The sequence below is a fragment of the Pleurodeles waltl genome, chromosome 8, assembly GCF_031143425.1.
Source record: "Pleurodeles waltl isolate 20211129_DDA chromosome 8, aPleWal1.hap1.20221129, whole genome shotgun sequence".
Taxonomy (NCBI): domain Eukaryota; kingdom Metazoa; phylum Chordata; class Amphibia; order Caudata; family Salamandridae; genus Pleurodeles; species Pleurodeles waltl.
This window is the reverse complement of record NC_090447.1, coordinates 1,419,999,259-1,420,020,693: the sequence shown is the minus strand read 5'-3', so window position 1 is coordinate 1,420,020,693 and position 21,435 is coordinate 1,419,999,259. Positions and strand designations below refer to the sequence as shown.

At 42.2% G+C, this 21,435-nt stretch overlaps 1 protein-coding gene across 1 annotated transcript in view; it reads right to left on the bottom strand.

The window, feature by feature from the left end:
* The window catches only part of LOC138248710 (E3 ubiquitin-protein ligase TTC3-like), a 1,210,547-nt gene that overhangs the window by 715,113 nt on the left and 473,999 nt on the right, over positions 1–21,435 (bottom strand). Inside the window, exon 18 of the mRNA XM_069202542.1 lies at positions 15–152. Within this exon, the coding sequence (XP_069058643.1) occupies positions 15–152 (138 nt within the window). The remainder of the gene's footprint in view (positions 1–14; positions 153–21,435) is intronic.

Here is a 21,435-nt window from a genome sequence, read left to right as displayed (position 1 = left end):
AATACTTATCTTACCTTCAACTCGGCAGGATCAACCAAATCCAACAACTGTGAAAAGGCTTGCTCAGCGCTGTGAAAACACTGGTCAAACAGAGCTGTGTGGCCGGTCTCAACAAGGGTCTTCAACTTTTCTTGAAGCTCACTCAAATTAATCTACAAAAACAAAGATGTATTAAAAACCCACAACAATATTGAACATTTGTATGTGCTAACACATAGCAGGACAAATACGTTTTTGGACCATTGCAAAAATAAATTCCAAAATGTCAATGGCTGCAGCAAACTGAATAGTAACCTCACTATAAATGGCATCAGATCTACTTATTTGGCATGCGAAGCTATGACTGAAAAAGTGTGATTGCCTTTTCGAGTCTCTAACTACCACAGTATTCTGAAAAGTGGCATCATCTGGATTGTTGAACAACTGGCCAGGATTCAAGTGTCATGTGCTAGAGCCTGGGCTGATTTACAAGTCAGTTCATGTTTTTAAAATGCCTGAAGCCTATAAATGACAATAGTGCAGTGCATTCCCTTATGACATAATCCTTGCAGGCATCTATTTAAAGATATAACCAAAGTCTATGTTATGACTAATAGGTTGTATAATCCATGTGCACCACAAAAGTTCACTATTTTGAATTCAGGGTAAATCTTGACATGGTAGTAGCAGCGTGTTATATCTGGGTGAAAGCATGCACAGTAAAGCTCTTAACATACTACATATTTAGCACAAAAGCTTGCCACTAATAAAGAAATGTCATTGTACACTTTAGAGGCATACACCTGGCTCAGTTTTAATAGCTTGTGATTATAAGTATTTTCTTCTAGATTTTCCAACTATAAATGCCGTTTACATTTTTAATGTTTTTATCAAAACCAAAAATAATACTAGATCAAAACAGAGATCAACACCTTTATGTTGTACCATTTTGCTTAAATTCTAGGTTAAAATGACCCTACGTTTTAGAACCCTGCCACATTATTGGTACATTTGAGAATGACAGTGATATAATATGTGAAAAACTACTTTAACAGAGTAATACAATGTGTGAAAAACAACTGTAAATTAAAAATCAAAAAGAGAAACATCGATTGCCATGATCTGTGACATTGTGTTTATTATGATTCTACCATGTAATCCACTTGACATGAAATCTTTGGTAACACTCTTTCTGGTGAACACTCTGCAGATTCCTCACATTGTGTATATTCCCAGGCACGAGACTGGATACATTAGTTTTTCAGCTTAGCCACTTGCATGCCGGCAGGTGGCAGTGTGTGGCCCCTTGGTAATGCCGCTCTGCCCCGGAAGTCATGGCTAAAGCTGAATATAAGTATAACCCAAGCAAGCCAACGGCAGTTTCTTTCTTGACACAGATGGCACCCTTGGATACACAACTCAAAAGGATCAATTATTTGAGCCTGATTACAGATCTCTAAAATAGGATTTTTTTCTTTTTTTCTAAAAAGATGGAAGAGAGTCCATTCCACAAATTGGGGAGGCACTGAGGAATCTGCTGTTAGACAGACTATCCACCAGAATGAGTGTAATAGAAAATAAGATTCATTTTTAGAACAGATATCAAAACACTAGTATTGGCTCTGTGGAATGATCTAGACCAAAAGGTCCTGCAGGACCAAATTGGACCAAATATTTTTCTACAGACCTGGCTGTCAACGCAGTACTGCTTCATGAACGTGTATACTGACGCACACATCGCACCATGGCAAATGCCAAGGACAGGCACTCTACGTACCAGCAAAAAGTAGCAGGACTGTTGCTATTGGAATGAGCCCTTGGTCAGTCTCAAGGCTGCCTGTTGTCCAATGCAGAGCAGATCTTAATGGGGAGGACTATCCACTATGAAAGTGTCCTCTTCTGCAATGCATTGCCTTTGTTTTACCCAAAAAACTCCCCAAAAATCTATCTGTCTACCCAAAGGTCTTTAGTGTGAATAATGTAAACGTTCAGTGCTCTTCTGGAGGAGAGAGCTGAGACGGAGCCAGTAACGTCCGAAGTGCAATGGACTCTCAGACATGAAAGGGAGTCACAATCTTCAGTAGAAACACTGCTCTATTTCTCACTATCAGTTTCTCTGGAAAGAAGGTGCTGTAATGCTATCTGTATTTAACCACTGACTCCATTTTGACCACTGACTCCATTCTGTGCTTAGCTTAGCTTCAAATGCCGTCACATTGGTGACGCAGGTATTTTTCCACACCAAGCTTGTTTTCTACACTGAACATGTTTTCGCTCTTCTCCCCAAAGCAGGGAACATATCGTGGGGGATGGGGAGGTAATAAGAGTGTACCAGGATGAGAATGTTAACAGCAGAGAAAGGTACAGCTCTGTCTCAGGAATGCGCATTGGGGCCTGGCCAGTTCTTTTGCGTGTTTTCGACACAGACCAAGTACAACCAGCACTTGAATTTCACAACTTACTCAAAGGGTGAGGGAAGGTTACCAGAACCTTCCTCTTGGGATTGTTTAAGGTATATTAGGTGTGGAAGCTTGGCACTGATTTAGAAGGAACTCATTTTGAGGGTGGACGCACTGCTCAGAATCAAATCCTACTGCAGAATGTTTCTCAGCTGTCCAGGGTTCCACAGCTTGATGTTGGCAAGGATGATGTTGGATTTGATCCCTATGGTGATGCATTTTAATTTTTAATTATTTAGCATTGCGGTGCACATATATGTATGGAAAATGCTATTTACCCAGTAGACTTCTGTTTGTGGAATGTAGTGCTGTAGATTCACATGCTTTCCATGAGTCAGCCATCTAGTGTTTGGGCTCAGGGTGTTACACGTTGTTTTTAGTCGAAGAAGGTTTTCAAGACAGGATATCGAGTAACTCCTCCTCTCTGTGATAGCGTGCATGGGCATCGAGTCCTTTGTTAGATTGTTGTCCCGCAGGAGGGTGAAGTAAAGTTTGTACAAGTGTATATGTTAAAGAAAAGAGATGTCCATGCAATGTATATACATATTTACAATACATAATACTACATCGGCCACAGGCTTCCTGGGAGGAGGAAGGGGGCATGTAAATCTACAGCACTACATACCACAAACAGATGTCTACTGGGTAAGTAGCATTTTCTATTCAATGGCATGTGTAGCTGTAGATACACATGCTTTGCATAGACTGTAAAGCAGTCCCCTCCCAAAAATAAGCGGTGACTAGCCTGTTGGAGTTGGAGTAGTTTGGAATAGTGCTTTAAGCTCTGCTTGTCCAACATTTGCTTGCTGGCGAGATAATAGATCTACATAGTGTTTAGTAAATTAGTGTGGTGTAGACCATGTGACTGCTTTACATATTTCTGCCACTGGTATAGTCCCTAAGAATTCCATTGAAGCTCCTTTTTTCCTGGTGGCGTGTGCTTTAGGAGTTACTGGTAGCTTTAAGATAGCAAGTTTGGACACATTTGACTATCCATCTTGCTAATCCATTTTTTGAAATGGGATTCCCTTTGTGAGGTTGTGAAAATGCCACAAAGAGTTGTTTGGATTTTCTGAAATCTTTTTTTCTGGCTATATAGTACATGAGAGCTCTTTTAACACCAAGAGTGTGATGAGCTCTTTCAGCAACTGAATCTGGCTGTGGAAACAAGACTGGCAATTCCACTGACTGACTATTATGAAAATGTAAAACCACTTTTGGTAGAAATTTTGGATTTGTTTTAAGAACTACTTTGTTTTGTGAATTTGAAAGAAAGGTTCTTGTAAAGTGAATGCTTGAATTTCACTAACTCTTCTTAGAAAAGTGATTGCTACTAAAGCTACCTTCCATGATAAAAACTGAAGAGGACAAGAATGCATGGGTTCAAATAGTGGACCCATAAGTCTTGCGAGTACAATATTAGGATTCCACACTGGAGCTGGTGGAATTCTAGGTGGAATAACCCTTTTAAGACCCTCCACAAAAAGCCTTCATAACAGGGATCCAGACAGGGAAGTATGTTGTCTGTTTTCAAGATAAGCAGTTATAGCTGTTAAATGGATCCTAATAGAGGAATATGCATGGTTTGTTTTTTGTAAGTGTAGCAAATAGCAAACAATGTCCTGTACTGAAGCTTTAAGAGGATCAATGTTTTTTGGCTGACAACAGTAGACAAAACACTTCCATTTAGCTGCATAACATTGTCTAATTGTGCATTTGCGTGCCTCTTTTAGAATATCCATACATTAAGATAGAAGTTGTAAGTAGCCAAATTCAATGATTACAGAAGGCAAATCAGCAGGATGAGTATGCTTGGATTTGGATGCCTGATCTGACCGCTACTTTTTGAGTTAACAGATCTGGTCTGTTTGGTAGTTGGTGATGTGGTACTATAGACAGGTCCAATAGTGTTGTGTACCAATGTTGATGTGCCCACGTGGGAGCTATGAGTATCAGGGTGAGCAAGGTTTGTTTAATCTTTTTGATCGGAGATGGAATTAGTGGGAGAGATGGAAATATCCCTGACCAGTTCATCCACAGAGCATTGCCCTTGGCTTGAGGGTGTGGATACCTGACTGCAAAGCTTTGGCATTTTGCATTTTCTTTTGTGGCAAAAAGGTCTATTTGTGGTGTTCCCCACAATTGGAAGTACTATTTAATCACCTGTGGGTGAATCTCCCATTCGTGTATTTGTTGTTGCATCCTGCTTAAGAGGTCCGCTAGTTGATTGTGTATTCCTGGGATATGCTCTGCCACTAATTGAACATGATTGTGAATTACCCATTTCCAAATTGTCTGTGCTAGAAGGGACAATTGAGAGTAGTGTGCACCCCCACCCCATGTTTTTGCAGATAATACATTGTGGTCATATTGTCTGTCCTTATTAACACTGTCTTGTGTGTGATTTGTGTCTGAAAAGCTTTGAGTGCTAGGAATACTGCTATCAATTCCAAGTGGTTCATGTGATAAGTTTGTTGGATTGAGTGCCATTTCCCCAGTATAGTGAGGTTGTTGAGATGAGCTCCCCAACCTATCATTGATGCATCTGTTGTGATTATGGTGTGAAGCACAGGGTCCTAAAAGGGCCACCCTTGTGATAGGTTTGTGGAATTCCACCATTGCAGAGAGTGTTACGTTTGCCTTGTCCAACAACACTAGATCCTGATTTTGACTGTGTGCCTGAGACCATTGTTGGGAGAGACACTGTTGTAGTGGTTGCATGTGGAGTCTGGCACTGGGTACTATTGCTATGCATGAAGCCATCATCCCTAATAGTTTCATCACTAACTTTACTGTATAAGTGTGGTTGTCTTGTAGTTGTGATATCAGATTGTGAAATGCTTGAATCCTGACTGGGTTTGGGTATGCTAATTCTAATTCAGTGTTCAGAATTGTTCCTAGATACAGATGTATCTATGATGGTGAGGTTTTTGGTAATTGATGTTGAATACTAGATTGTGTAGGCTGTTTATGGCATATTGAGTATGGTGTTGACAAATTTGAAGTGTACCGGCTTTTATGAGCTTGTCGTCGAAATATGGGAAGATATTTATGTGTTGTCTTATGTGTTGTCTTCTGAGGAATTCTGCAACCACGGTTACGCATTTGGTGAACACCCTTGGTGCTGTTGTTACCCCGAATGGGGTATTGGTAGTCTTTTCCTGCTACAACGAATCTTAGATACTTTCGATTTGCTGGATGTATGGGAATGTGGAAATAAGCATCCTTGACGTCTAATGCGGTCATGTAATCCTGTTTTTGTAGTAGGGGAATTACGTCTTGTAGAGTGACCATATGAAAATGTTCTGAAAGTATGTATAGATTGACGGGTCGGAGATCCAAGAATGATCTGAGAGTACCATCCTTTTTTGGCATGGGGGAAGTATATTGAATATACTCCGGAACCCTGTTGGGATATAGGTACGATCTCTATGGCTCCTTTGAGCAGTAGTGATTGCACCTCCTGTATTAATAGAGTGAGATGCTACTGAGCAAGTCTGCGTGAATGAGGAGGAATGTTTGGTGGAATGGAAATGAGTTCTAGACAATAACCATGTGGGATAATTGATAGAACCCACTGATCTGTAGAGATGTTGTGCCATTGTGGATAGAAATATACCAGTCTTCCTCCCACAGGAAATGTGTGCTCTGTGGGAATGGTGAGAAAGTCACTGTTTATTTGTGTTACAGGAACCTCTGGAGGTGGATGGTTTACCTCTTCCTCTCTTGTTGGATCCTCTGTAGGAACCTCTAAACGATCCTCTTGTATAGAATTGAGAGGACTGTTTTTGTTGGGAAATTGCTGTTTCTGAGGCCAATGCTTTGAAACCCCCTGTAAACTTTGGTCTACGAAAATTACCTCTAGTGGGTGTGGTATATAACGCACCCATTGCTTTGGCGGTTTCAGGGTCCTTTTTAAGTTTGTCTATGGTTGCATCAACTTCTGGGCCAAATAGATGTTCTTTGTCAAAGGGCATAGTTAAAACAGCTTGCTGTATTTCAGGTTTGAAACCTAAACATCTTAACCAGGCATGTCTTCTAACAAGAACACTGGTGTTGATTGATCTGGCTGCTGTAAAAACTGCATCCATAGCAGATCTAATAGCTTTATTAGATACTGCTTGCCCTTCTGTGATTATTTGTTGTCCCCTCTTTTGGTGTTCTGGAGGAAGGTACTGCAAGAATTCTTCCATTTCATCCCAGTAGGCCCTATCAGACCTAGCCAAAAGAGCTTGTGAGTTGGCTATCCTCTAAAGATTTGCAGCTTGTGAGGCTACTCTTGTACCTGCTGCATCTATTTTCTTGCTTTCTTTGTCTGGAGCAGGAGCGTATCCTGTGGACTGACTGTTAGCCCTTTTCCTTGCTGCCCTAATGACAATCAAGGCAGGTGGTAATTTAGTTTTTGTAAACAGTGGGTCTGAGGGTGCAGGTTTATATTTTTTATCTACTCTAGGAGTGATAATTCTGGCCTTTATGGGTTCCTGGAAAATATCAGAAGCATGTCTGAGCATTTCGGAGAAGAGGAAATCTTGTTCTATTTGATCTGTATGCATCTGCCCGTTAGGATAGGCAGCAGCTCTGGCTATTACTTTGTTATATGCAGTAGTGTCTTCTGGTGGGGAGGATCTAGCAGGATACAAGTCTGGATCATTTGGAAGAATGGGATCCGGATCATATACATCCCATGGATCTTTATCTCGCTGGTCATCACTGATATCATCCCTGTCGTGATAGTGAGGGTGTGAGTGGTGACAACTGTGTTTCATATGTGGGTGATGGTGGTGGTGTAGAAGGAAGAACAGGCCAATGTGGAAGAGAAGGCTGTTTGTGTCTTGTAGCCTCTTCCTGCTCTTTATCCTTTGAGAGCTTTTTTGGTAGAGGTGCATCTTTTAATGTGTCTTTAAAAGTTAATTTTCTCTTAAAGGACATTTGAGAAGAAGCAATTATTCTTCCTGTGTCCTTCTGAATGTGTAGTTTTCGCTGTTTAGCATCCATCACCTCTAAAATAGGTTTTATCTCAGAAGTTTTGTGGGTAGAAGTAGTTTGCTTGCTACCTGCGTCTTTGGGCTCCGAAGGTTTATGTATGAATTGCTTGGCTCAAACCAAAAACATCAGCTCCGAAGCCGGTATTAATTTTTTCGGCTCCGAAGCTTTCCCTTCTAACTTTTGGCTCGATTCCAAGACAGATGGGCGCAGTGTGTCTGGTCGATGTCGAATGCATTTGACTTTTTGTTCTCTGTGCCAAAACTGAAGGTTGGTCATTCGGACTTTCTTTCGGATTCAACCATGGCCCAAAGGCAGTGGAGGACCGACGACTAGTGCTGGAGTCTTTTTAAGTATCTTTGTGTGGTGCAAGGGGGCAGCTGTACTCATGCACTGCGCCGGAGGCACGTAGTGGCTAACATCACTGGAGTGTTGATCGGAGTCTGAGTCTTGGATGGAAAACGCTGTCCCCTGTCGAACTTCTTTCTGGGCGTGTTCTTCATTGAAGATATCAGGCGTGTCTTCTGTGGACTTTGTCGCCATTTTGAGACGACAAGCTCTACGGTCCCGGAGAGTCTTTTTTGATCGAAATGATCTGCAAGTGTTGCAGGTCTCTTCTTGATGATCAGGAGATAGACACACTGAATGTTGATTTGTATATGGACATTTTGTGTGAGACTGAGGACAGAATTGAAACAGAGTTCGTTCCATCAGCCTGACGTTGAAGGAGGCCCTAAAAGGGCGAGGCCCTTGTAAAAGCGAGAATTTGACCCAGACGGTCTAAATCGGACCGAGTATAGATGGAAAAAATGAGATCAAAACAATACCGACTATATTATAGAAAGGTAGAATAAAGTTAAGGAGTACTGAACCGAGATCCACCGGAGGGAGAGGAAACCAGTCCGAACCCAACGGCGGATATAAAACAATCTATCAAAGGACTCAATGCCCATGCGCACAATCACAGAGAGGAGGAGTCAATCGATCTTGTGACTCGAAAACCTTCTTTGAAGAAAAACTACTTGTAACACTCCAAGCCCAACACTAAATGGTGGACTTACGCTAAGAATGTGTATCTACAGCTACACATGCCATCAAATATGTATGGAACATGTCACTTACCCAGTGTACATCTGTTCGTGGCATGTAGTGCTGCAGATTCACATGCTATGCACGATTCCGCCATCTAGTGTTGAGCTCAGAGTGCTACAAGTTGTTTTTCTTCAAAGTCTTTTTGGAGTCACAGGATCGAGTGACTCCTCCTCTCAGTCATACTGCGCATGGGCATCGACTCAATTCTTAGACTGTTTTCCGGCTAAGGGTGAAGGAAGGAGTGATAGAGTGTAAGAATATAAAAACTGTATAAAAGTATTAAGTAAAAATAAATGTCCATACAAATGTAAATGTATCTACATATGTACAAATGTTAAAACTTACTAAAGGCTTCCGGGGAGGACGACGGACACATGTGAATCCGATGCTCTACATGCCACGAACAGATGTACACTGGGTAAGTGACATTTTCTGTTCGATGGCATGTGTAGCTGCAGATACACATGCTATGCATAGACTACAAAGCAGTTAATATCCCCAAAAATTGAGATGGCTAGCCTGTAGGAGTTGGAGTTGTTTGAAATAGTGTTCGTAAGACAGCTTGGCCAACACTGGTTTGTTGCTGTGAAAATACAGCTACACAATAATGTTGTGTAAATGTATGAGGAGTAGACCATGTGGCAGCTTTACATATATCAGCCATTGGTATGTTTCCTAAGAATGCAATAGACGCACCCTTCTTTGTAGTAGAATGTGCTCTAGGTTTGATCAAAAGTTGTCTTTTTGCCTTAATGTAACATGTTTGTATGCATCTAACAATCCATCTTGCTACACCTTGTTTAGAGACAGGATTGCCTTTATGTGGCTGTTAAAAAGCCACGAAAAGTTGTTTTGTTTTCCTAAAATCTTTAGTTCTATCTATATAGTACATAAGAGCTCTTTTGAGATCAAGAGTATGAAGGGCTCTTTCTGCAACTGAGTCTGGCTGTGGAAAGAAGACTGGCAATTCCACTGTTTGGTTGATGTGAAAAGGAGGTACTACTTTTGGTAGAAATTTGGGATTTGTCCTAAGTACAACTTTATGTTTGTGGACTTGGAAAAAAGGTTCTTTAAGAGTGAATGCTTGTATTTCACTAACTCTTCACAATGAAGTAATAGCTACTAGGAAGGTAACCTTCCATGTAAAAAAAATAATTTTACAAGAATGCAAGTAAGAACTGGTGGTGCTCTTGGAAGAATAATGTGTTTTAATCCTTCCATGAAGGCTTTTATAACTGGAACTCTGAATAGAAAGTGAGTTGAATAGTCTGCAAGTATGCCGATACTGCAGTAAGATTAATGGATGAAAAAGCTAAATTTGATTTCTGCAAATGAAGTAAATAGCATATAATATCTTGTATTGATGCTGTAAGTGGATCAGTGTTTTTAGACTGACAGTAGTAAAAAATAATTTCCATTTGTTAGCATAACACTGTCTAGCAGTAGGTTTACGTGCCTGCTTGAGCACTTCCATACATTCAAATGGATGTTTTAGGTATCCAAACTCTATGACTTCAGGAGCCAAATCGTTAAATTGAGAGCACTGGGGTTTGGATACCTGATTTGACCTTTGTTTTGTGTTAACAAATCCGGTCTGTTTGGGAGTTTGGAATGGGGTACTACTGACAGGTCTAGGAGTGTGGTGTACCAATGTTGTCGTGCCCATGTTGGGGCTATGAGTATCATGGACGGAGATGTCGGACGTAGTTTGTTGACCAGAAAGGGAAGAAGTGGGAGAGGGAGAAAAGCATAAGCAAATATCCCTGACCAATTGATCCATAGAGCATTGCCCTTGGATAGGGGATATGGGTGTCTGGATGCGAAGTTTTGGCATTTTGCGTTTTCGCTTGTTGCAAATAAGTCTATTTCTGGTGTTCCCCACTTTTGAAGTACCTGAAAGTGAATCTCCCATTTTTGTGTCTGTTGGTGGTTCCTGCTTAGGCGATCCACCAGCTGACTGTGTATTCCTGGAATGTGTTCTGCCAATAGATTAATGTGATTGTGAATTGCCCATTTCCATATTCTTTGGGCTAAAAGGGACAGTTGAGATTAATGTGTCCCACATTGTTTTTTCAGGTAATACATGGTCGTCATTGTCTGTTTTTATCAGAACAATCTTGTGTTTGAGAATGGGTTGAAATGCTTTTAGGGCAAGGAACACCGCTAATAATTCTAAATGGTTTATATGAAGATTTTTCAGTTTCAAATCCCATTCCCCTTAAATGGTAAGGTTGTTGAGATGTGCTCCCCAACCTATCATTGATGCATCTGTTGTTATTGTGGTCTGAGGTACAGGGTCTTGAAATGACCGCCCCTTCATTAAATTCCTGAGATTCCACCATTGAAGGGACGTGTGCGTTTGGCGGTACAACAACAATAGATCTTGCAATTGACCCTGTGACTGGAACTATTGTTGTGAGAGGTATTGTTGTAATGGCCTCATACTGACTCTTGCATGCTGTACCATTGCTATGCAAGATGCCATCATTCCTAGAATCCTCATGATAAATCTTACAGTGTATTGTTGATTTGACTGTATTTGTGGTATGAGATTTTGGATAGCCTGTATCCTTTGTGTATCTGGCTATGCTAGGGCTTTTTGTGTATTTAAAATAGCAACTAGGTAAGGTTGTACTTGTGCTGGTCGAAGGTGAGATTTCTGGTAATTTAGAGTGAACCCTAGTGTATGTAGGGTCTCTATTACATACTGAGTGTGTTTTTGGCCTTGTGTAAAATTGCTTGATTTTATTAGCCAATAGTCTAGATATGGAAAGACATGAATGTGTTGCCTTCTTAGCTAGGCTGCCACTACATTTTGTGAACACTCTTGGAGCTGTTGTTATGCTGAATGGTAGAACTTTGAACTGATAATATTTTCCTGCTATGACGAACCGGAGGTATTTTCGGTGGGCTGGATGGATGGATATATGGAAATACGCGTCTTTGAGGTCTAAAGCAGTCATGTAATCTTGTTTCTGTAGTAGTAGAATGACATCCTGAAGAGTTACCATGTGAAAGCGTTCTGACAGGATGTATAGATTCAGAGATCTGAGGTCTAGGATCGGCCTTAGAGTGCCATTCTTTTTGGGGATAAGGAAGTATAGTTAGTATACTCCTGTTCCTTGTTGAGAAGGTGGGACAAATTCTATTGCTTGTTTTAGTAGTAGCGATTTTACCTCTGGTTGTAATAGAACGTTGTGTTCTGGGGACAATATGTGGTAAAGTGGGAGAATGTTTGGAGGGGTAGAGATCAATTCTAGGCAATAGCCATTGCGGATAATTGTCAACACCCAATGATCTGTAGTGAAGGTTTGCCAATGAGAGTGGAATTGCTGTAGTCTTCCCCCCTCAGGAGATGTGTGGGGATGAGGGATGGTAAATAAGTTACTGTTTGGATGGTGCAGTGGCTTGTTTTGAGGTTTGGAACTTGCCTCTGTAAGACCCTCTAAATCCCCCTTTCTGACATTGTTGCTGCTGTTGTCCCTGCTTTGCCTGGGAGGTAGAGGCTTCAGAGGATTGTGGTTTGAATCCTCCCCTAAATTGTTGCCTGTGAAAGGAGCTTCTATACGGTGTTGTGTAGAATGCTCCCATTGCTTTGGAAGTGTCTGAGTCTTTCCTCAGTTCTTCTATGGTCGTATCGACCTCTGGACCAAACAAATGTTTTTTGTCAAAAGGCATGTTAAGTACTGCCTGTTAGATTTCTGGTTTAAAACCAGAAGAACGTAGCCATGCATGCCTTCTTATAGTGATGGCAGTGTTGACACTTCTGGCTGCTGTATCCGCAGCATCAAGGTCAGACCTTATCTGATTATTGCTTATGGCCTGACCCTCTTCTACAATCTGCTGTGCCCTTTTTTGATGTTCCTTTGGGAGGTTCTGTAGGAGTTCTTGCATCTCGTCCCAGTGGGCTCTATCGTATCCGGCTAGAAGTGCTTGTGAATTTGCAACTCACCATTGGTGGGCCGCTTGTGTGTCTACTCTCTTGCCAGCGGCATCACATTTCCTACTCTCTTTATCAGGGGGAGGAGCATACCCTGAGGACTGTCTATTAGCCCTCTTTCTAGCCCCACTAACTACCACTGAATCTAGAGGAACTTTGTGTGTGATGTAGTCTGGGTCTGTAGGAGCAGGTTTGTATTTTTTGTCAATACACAGTGTAATTACTCTAGCTTTGACTGGCTTACTAAAAATTTGGTCTGCATGCTTGACCATTCCATGCAACATAGGAAGGCACTGATATCTAGAGTGTGTGGAGGATACTGTGTTAAACAGGAAATCCTTCTCTAGGGGTTAATGGTGCATAAGCACCCCATGGTAAGCAGCTGTCCTGGAAAGAACATGCATGTATGCAGTAGTGTCCTCTGGTGAAGGTTTGAAGGGGTATAAGTCAGGGGCATTATCAGGAATAGGATCTGGGTCGTATAGATCCCAAGGATCCACTGTATCCCCATGTGTTGGTGAATGCAACAGTGGTGGGCTAGTGGGTGGAGGTGAAAAGGAAAGCTGTGGTGAATGCGGAGGAGAAGCAGGTGCCGGTACTGGTTTCTTCTGCTTATAAATTTTTGCTGGTGGTTGAGCAGTGTCTAATTGTTCCTGAAAAGCCAGCTTCCTCTTGGTTTTCAAAGGAGGTGCAGTGACAATTCTGCCAGTCTCTTTGTGGGTGTGGATTCTAGATTGTCTTTCGTCCATAACTTCCGGGATAGGCTGAATCTCAGTGTCCTCATTAGAAGGTCTGTAAGATTCCTGCATTGATTTCAAACTCTGTTTGAGATGGCTCGAAAGTCCTTGTCCTTCTGTATAAGAAGATTTTAGTTCCGAAGATTGGAACTTTTTCAGTCCTGAAAATGGAGTCGGTTGTTTCGGCTCCGAAGCAGGGCATCGAGGCTTCAACTCAGAGGAGTGAGGACGCTTAAACAAGTCCAAGGCAGAACTCTTCACAGATTTACTCGACTTCGATGGAGGAGTGGCTTTTTTCAGCGCCGAACCCGAAGATTGGTCAACGATAGTCTTTTTTCAGGTCAAACCATGGCTCTCTGGCTGTGGTGTACCCGATGGCTTTTTATATATGGGCATAGGGGCAAACGTACTCATGTGCTGTCCAGCAGTGATAGGCCTATCTTCTTCCAATTCTTGTTCGGAGTCGGTGTCTCGGATGGAGACCACTGTCTGCGGCTGTTCTTCAATGACGTCGAGATGTTCTGTAATTTTCAACGCCATCTCTAACCTTCTGGCTCTCCAATCATGCAGGGTCTTCTTGGATCGAAACGATCGACAGGCCTCACAATCGTCTTCTTTATGATCGGTAGAAAGACACAGATTACAAATCAGGTGTTGGTCTGTGTAGGGAACTTTGCGTGGCACCAAGGGCAGAATCCAAATGGAGTCTGATCCATCAGGCTTCCACGCAGTAGGTCTGAACAGGCCTGAATCGCGCGCACAAGCCCAGAAGGGCGAAATCTAGATTACGACAACACTATCGGTTTGAGGCTAGAGGGAAACACGATTGAAACAATACAGACGATTAAAGGATTTTTGTAAGGTTTCCTATTCAAAATCTCGGAGCGAGAGGAAACACGTCCGAACCCGACAGCGGAAAGAAAACAATCTAACAATGGAGTCGATGCCGATGCGCAGTATGACCGAGAGGAGGAGTCACTCGATACTGTGACTCCGAAAAGACTTCATCGAAGAAAAACAACTTGTAACACTCCGAGCCCAACACTAGATGTCAGAATCATGCATACCATGTGTATCTGCAGCTACACATGCCATTGAACATATATGTGTGTGTATATATATATATATATATATATATATATATATATATATATATATATTCACTGCATACAAATTCATTGTTGATGTATTGCATGTTTTCTGCCTCATTGTTCGACTGCTGTGAGCATCTACATGTGTTTTACAGCATTTAAGTTAAATGCTCATGTTCATATTTTTGTGTGTTTCATTTGAGAAGTGCCTTAATAAATTCATTACTCAGACTAAGAGTGCTGCATTCTTTAGCTTTATTCCCTCCTAGTTTGAAGCTAAGCAGAATAGGTGTGTAGGGCAGCCTGGTCTGACAGACCTTAAACTTCACTCACGCAACAAGCTGAGGTTATCGGAATGAGAAAGACAACATGTACAGTACAACTCTGCAGTGGCTCAAAAAAAGTACCTATAAGGAAAGTAAGGAACAAATTAAGGTCCCACTGTGGCATCAGTGAGAGTTTAGGCGGAAGCATGTGGATTCAGTCTTTAAGAAATTACATCACAGCAGGTGATCTGAACAAGGATGGTTTATCCGGTAAATGCAAAAAGACTGAAAGGGCCGACAGATACTCTTTAACAGCAACCTGTGAAAGTCCTTTTGGGGTTAAAGATAACACACATATAAAGACATGCAATAGCTTGACATGCAAGGGGTCTGTATTACGGGTACCTCAGCAATCAACATACTTGCTCCAGCGTCTACTGAAAACATACTTTGTATAAGGATGCCTGGCCACAAGAATGACATCACTATTTTGGAAGGAAGATCAGATGCATGCAACTGCTGCCACTCATTCCCAGCACATGGAGGTGTAGATTGTGCAGGCTGGGTGCACAACCCTGCCCTGCTGTTGTGACCAAAGACACTCCCAAAGAGGAAGCCTGATTGGAAGACAGATGCACATGCCCACAACTTTTGGGAACCCCTTACACGGCTCCGTGACTGAGAGCCCGACGGATTGACAAGATGGCAGCAGAGTGCGCTGCTGATCATGCTGCCATGAATATCCTCTGTTCTTCCCCCTCTTTCCTTGCAAGCAGTTTGGCTGCTGGTGGAAGGTGAGCCTAGAAGCCCAGGAGTGCTTGTTGACTGACTGGTTGCGGTACCTTGGACTCGCGGATCCCGAGTGGAGGCGGCATGCAGGGCGCATCACGAGCGGCATAGCGGCTCTCGGATCATGGAAGCACAAGTAGTGCTCCAGCTACAATATTGGATGTGGCACGCTCTTTACCATACGGATCGCGGCATTCCCCCTCCACCTCCAAGACAACGGGACAAGTAAGAAGTCAGGCGTGGCTGTGGGGGAGGGGTGCCACAATATAGCACAAAGACTGTTTTATTTTATTTTTAAAAAAATAAAAAAATTAAAAAAAAAACACAACACTGGTAGATGGTCAGATGGTTAGTTAAAATTGCTAACCTAAGGAGTGACTATCTAAATTGAGTAACCAACCCAGCAGGTGCAGAGGGACCAAAGCTGGTAGCAGGAGGGGAGACTGCTATATTTTAAAAGGAAAAAAAAAAGAGCCTACATACTCTCTGTTCGTAACTCAGACAACTGGAGTTTGAGGGGAACAGAGCGCCTAGCTGTGTCAACTTTACCAGCGCTGGTCAAGATACGGTAGCGCAACGGAAGTAGATGCCCGTTGGAATTTTTTGCCTCCTTATTTAAGACTTTTATCTCCAGTCTGGCTAAGCCTTCCTTGGGCTCCTATATCTTCCTCGCTCTTATTGTAATACCTTAAAAGTACTCCTAGAATAAAAAACGCATGACACGGGGCACGAGCTGCAGGCCACAAATAATGGGTAAAAATCTTAAAGGCCCCAAAACAAAGACCCTGACCTCTGCCATAGGTAGACAAAGACACAGCTCTGAACAAGACCTAGTGGGGTGCTGCGGGAGTCTATAGGATCACAGGACGTATCACAGGACTTATCACCTCTTTTATCTGCATTCCCTGTGCTGCCAGTTTCCAGTCCGGCAGAAGGTCACGAGCAGTCAGTACTATGACCAACGCAAACAGCTGGAATGGTTCCTCAGCCCCCATAGCAATCTTTTTTATCGGATTCTGTCACTTCTAGCAACCCCCTCTTGCAGTAGCTATTAACAATTTACAATTAAAGGAGATGCCTATTTATCCTCTATTTTCAGCCACTAGTAGCAATACAAAGGGGGCGCTGAAGGTATGGCAAGGGGGGAATGGTAAAGATGTAAGACAAGAGAAGGAAATGGCAACAGTCAAGGAAAGTGTTACAGACAGTGGCATAATCTCTGGCACAACCGCTAACTTGGTGTCAGAAAGCTCCGGCAAGGTTGTGTCTGATTTGATAGTACTCAATGTTGGTGCTGATGTGGGTGTGCCTCCTTGCACCTCCAGCTCTAGTCCTACCAACCATAGCTCAATATGTAGGGTACCTGGCAACCTTTCGATGGAAGAATGGATGGGGCAGATTTTAGAGGAGTTACGGGCAATAAAACTGTCTCCGGAAGTGGCTCATCAGGAGACTAAGGATCAACTCTGTCAGTTGAATACTCACTTAACCCACCTCTCTACAAGATTAACCCAAGTGGAGCAGAGAGTTTCGGACTTAGAAGATGCAGGAAACCAAGTAGAGTCGACAATACCTCTGATTCAGTCAGAACTTGAGGACCTCCAATTAAAGTTGGTTGAGATGGAAAACAGATCTTGAAGCTCGAATCTCAAGTTCATAAGGGTGTCAGAAGAAATGGAGGCAGCCTCGTCCATCACCAAGGTAGTTTCTGATCTCATCTGTAATTGCATTCTTCCAGACAAGGCAAAAACTGAAGCAGATCTTTCAATTATGAGAGCACACATGGTACCATTTACGCGCTCCATGAACTAAAAAAATCCTCGTACTATACTAGTCCATTTTGGGGACTACAGAATTAAGGAGCAAATTCTCTCTCAAGCAATCAAAAAGAGGAACTTTAAATCTGGGGACGCTTTCAGCTTTTGTGTGTTTTCCAATATGTCTGTTGCCACGGTCCATCGATGACGCAAGTTTGTCAGACTAATAGATTACTTTAAGGGATTAGGGGCTCTGGCCGGTATTGTACAGCTGGCTAAACGCAAAGTGTTCCCCCAGGGAAAAGCGCATGTCTTTCAGTGTGTACAAGATGCAAAACATTTCTTAGCCTTCCTGAAGAAATGATGATCACGGTTTTGTAGGAGAATGGTGGGGGGGGGGAGGGGCGAAGCAAGGAAGTGTTAGAAGGGGGGAGGGAGGTGGCATGATCATGATTAATGGGGGAGAATAGGGGGAGGGGAAGAAGAAGTAGACAGGGGTATTTGTTTAATTGAATTAATGCGCTATGTGATTTTCTTTTCTCTTTCCCTTCTCGGATTCCTCCGCCGGCTGCCTTGTTGATCAATGGGGGTCAGGCTCTAGGAGTGCCATGTCAGTGCACTCTCTCTTTGGGGGTTGGTGGGGCAATGGAAATAGGGAGGGAACAGGGGGTTTAAGGGAGGGAGGGGCCAGAATGGGTAAGGCCCTTGATGATGATTGGGGGGGGGGGGGGGGGGGGGCAGGGGGGGGAGAGACACACAGGGTGGAGTTAGAGCAAACAATGCAGGTGGAGATTAGTCAGCTATACTTTTTACCCGAGGATAAGGTACAAGATGAGAACGCAGTGAAGAATGCAACTGCAACACCATTGGCTATGGTGGTGATAGCAGGAAACTAATTTGAAGGCCAATGCTAAGCTACCTAAACTCCCTGCATGTATCACTCATTCTTTTTTTGCATCAGCTGACGCTGCGGTACGAGTTGTGGCAGTTTTGTTCTCTAGAAAATTTACAGGGAAGATAAAGGGAGTTTTAAGAGATGAGCAGGCAAGATGGATAGTAGTTACCGCTATGTTGACAGACAAAGTGATCCATTTTGTAAGCTTCTATTGCCCAATAGAGGACGATGTAGCATCAATGCAGGCTCTATATGTACATCTATTGTCGCTTTCAGGCTATTTTATAATAGGAGGGGATTTTAATATTATACCGAATATCCAATGGGACACATCACAGAGGAATAAAGCGCAAAGTAAACCAAAAGCCTGTCAAATGCTCATGAAATTGATTTTGGATTTAGCGTTAGTAGATGTGTGGCGGGCTGATCATCCTCAGGCGAAAGAATTCACATGCTATTCAAAGAGATATAATACTGCATCAAGAATTTATTATATTCTAATTTCATTTGCAGTGAAGTGGCAGAGATCAGGAGTACCTGAAAATTATTTTTCTGATCACTCTGTCCCTTAGGTTAGTATTAATAAACTAGGGAACCAACAGAGCCGCCTGCAATGGAGATTGGATAGATCTCTTTTGGCAGAGGAGGGTTGGGTAACAAAACTCAAAGTTACTGAATTTTTAAAGGTGAGTAAGAATTCAGCTTCTCTTTTTAATATTTGCCACTAAAGCTTATATATGAGGGGAGGCAATTTCCTTTAAGGCTCACGTAGGAAAAATAGCCCGCAAAAGAAGTAAATTACTTCAAAGGGAGCTAGAGCAGGTATTAAAAAGAAATCAACTACTACCCAGTTTGGAGACGGAATTAATATTGGGAAGAGCTCAGGCCAAACGAGGGGATTTTTAGGTGTCTCAGGAGATACTTAATAGGCATACAAGTTTTCAGAGGCAGTATGAAGAAAGCGAGCATGAAGGTAGATTTCTGGCTTGGTCAGTTAAAAAGAGATCTAACTCCAATTTAATAAAAGTTATTTTTGATGAGGAGTTGGGCATAATGGTCAGTCATCCTAAAGAGATAGAAAAAGCGCTCCTCTCGCATTATCGTAAGCTGTTTACCGAGACAATGCATGTGAATATTTTACAAATCAAACAGTATTTAGATGCAGTAATGTTGCCAGGCCTAGACTCAGGGGCACACAATATATTAACGTCCCCTATTACCCTTAATGAAGTAGTAGAGGCAATAAGGGAAACCCCCAATGGAAAAAGGTTCAGGCGAAGATGGCCTCCCTGGAGAGGTTTATAAAATATTAGAGGGTCAAATCGCCCAAATATTAGTAGACCTATTTAACGAAATATTAGGAGTCGAGGTTCCTTCCGCATTTTCAAGGGTTATAGTGATTAGCTTCGCTAAAAAGGATAAACCACCGGAATATCCAAGTTCATATCGCCCGATTGACCTTTTAAATCAGAACTATACATTATTTACTAAGATACCTGCGATCCGTACGGCTCAGGTAGCGCAAGGACTGATTCATGAGGATCAATGCGTTTTTTTACCAGGGAGGTTGTGGTCCACCAACACTGATTTCTTGGTTCAGCTATGGACTATCTCACAATCATTATCCGGCGGCGATCATAATGCTCGATGCTGAAAAAGCATTCAATCTAGTTCAATGGGAAACGCTGTTTATGGGTCTAGGCAAGTTTGGCTTCCCGGGGAAGTTTATCCAGATGCTACGTAGGATATATGGAGGGGCCCAAGCCAAGGTTTTGGTAAACACACAAAGAACAGAGTTGGTACAGATAACACGGGGCACACTGAAGGGCTGTCCCCTGTCTCCTGTGCTGTTTGCACTCTTTATTGAGCCACTGGCAGCATCGATTCGACAGGATCAACCTATACAGGCTCCGCTCCCTCTAGCCCCTAAGATGAAATTATTCGCTGATGATATGATCTGGTACCTCCATGTGGATTTACAGAATATCGATAGAGCTTTCTCAAAGATCAAGGTTTTTTCAGTCATGGGGGGGATATAAAATCAATCCGTCTATGTCAGAGGCTCTCTTGTATAATGTAGAAACATCCGTTCTACCAAAGGATATTCAGGTATTATCGTTATCTTCTAGCCCCATTAGATATCTCAGCATATATGTGTCCAAGAACCTGAAGGACTTGTTTCAGCTGAACTATACGAGGGTTTTTAAAAAGATTCAAGGATTACTGTTGCAATGGCATGAATTCACCAGGACGAGTATAGGCAGGACCGCACTCGTCAAAATGATGATTCTCCCTTTGTTGTTATTCGTTTTTTTTTTCTAGTGTAGTTTTGAGAGTTCCTAAATAGTTTTTTCAGAAATTGGATTAATTAATTAGACAATTCATATGGAACCATAAGAAACCACGGTTACAGATAGAGAAGCTAACTTTGGCAGTGGAAGATGGGGGGCTAGCACTCCCCAATATTCAAACTTACTATAAAGCTACTATACTGGATTGGGTTTCAGGAGCTGCGCAAAAGCCTATTATCAACTTCTATCTTAATCAGATGCTCGAAGAAACAAATACCCAGCTCTCCTGATTTCTCAAATACCCCCGCCTTCCTAAAAGGGTAAGATATAAATTACCGACAATGATACAGTTTAGTATATTACAAATACAGGCTAAGTATCAAATTCATAAGACCCACCCGTCAATCAGATTTAGGGATGTATGGATGATAGCCTTAGAACTTAATCCAAGAAACATTCAGAAGTGGGAAGAGGTAGGGATTAGGACCCTAGCAGATTTTTATATAGGAGACCATATCAAAACATGGACGAAGTGCGTAATGGGTAAAAGGGACATTTCAGAAAGTTTAAAATTTTCTTACTGTCAAATCCAACATTTCCTACAATCAATGGAAAAAGTAACAGATGGCCCCAATGAAGTTATTTTCCAGGATTTTTATGATAATAAAATAGGCATTGGCAGATGGTATAAGACACTCCAGGGTGGGTGTTCAATCAAGGCAATCTCCCAACTTTTGGTCAGAGTAGAAAACCTTACTGGTTGTAAAATAGGGATACAACAATGGCGATAGCACAACGAGGAGTCACAAAAAGCACTTAGAGGGGCGAATTTTAAAAGAATCACTTTTTATTCCAAATGGTTGCTTTATTACAACACCGCTAGAATAAAGGAAATGGACCCGGAGGCATCAGGTTTGTGCCCGCACTGCTAAAAGACCCAGGGGGATTGGCTCCATATGTGGTTTTCATGCATGCACTTGGTAGGGTACTGGGAGAAGATTTTTCAACGGATTAGTGCCATGATATCATTCAAGCTAGCCCCTAGCCCATTAGTGGCACTATGGGCATTGCGCAAAGCTCAGATTTGCCTATATCCTCTAGACAAATAATATTTGTGGGTACCTTGATAGCTAAATCCCTGATTCTCCAAGCATGG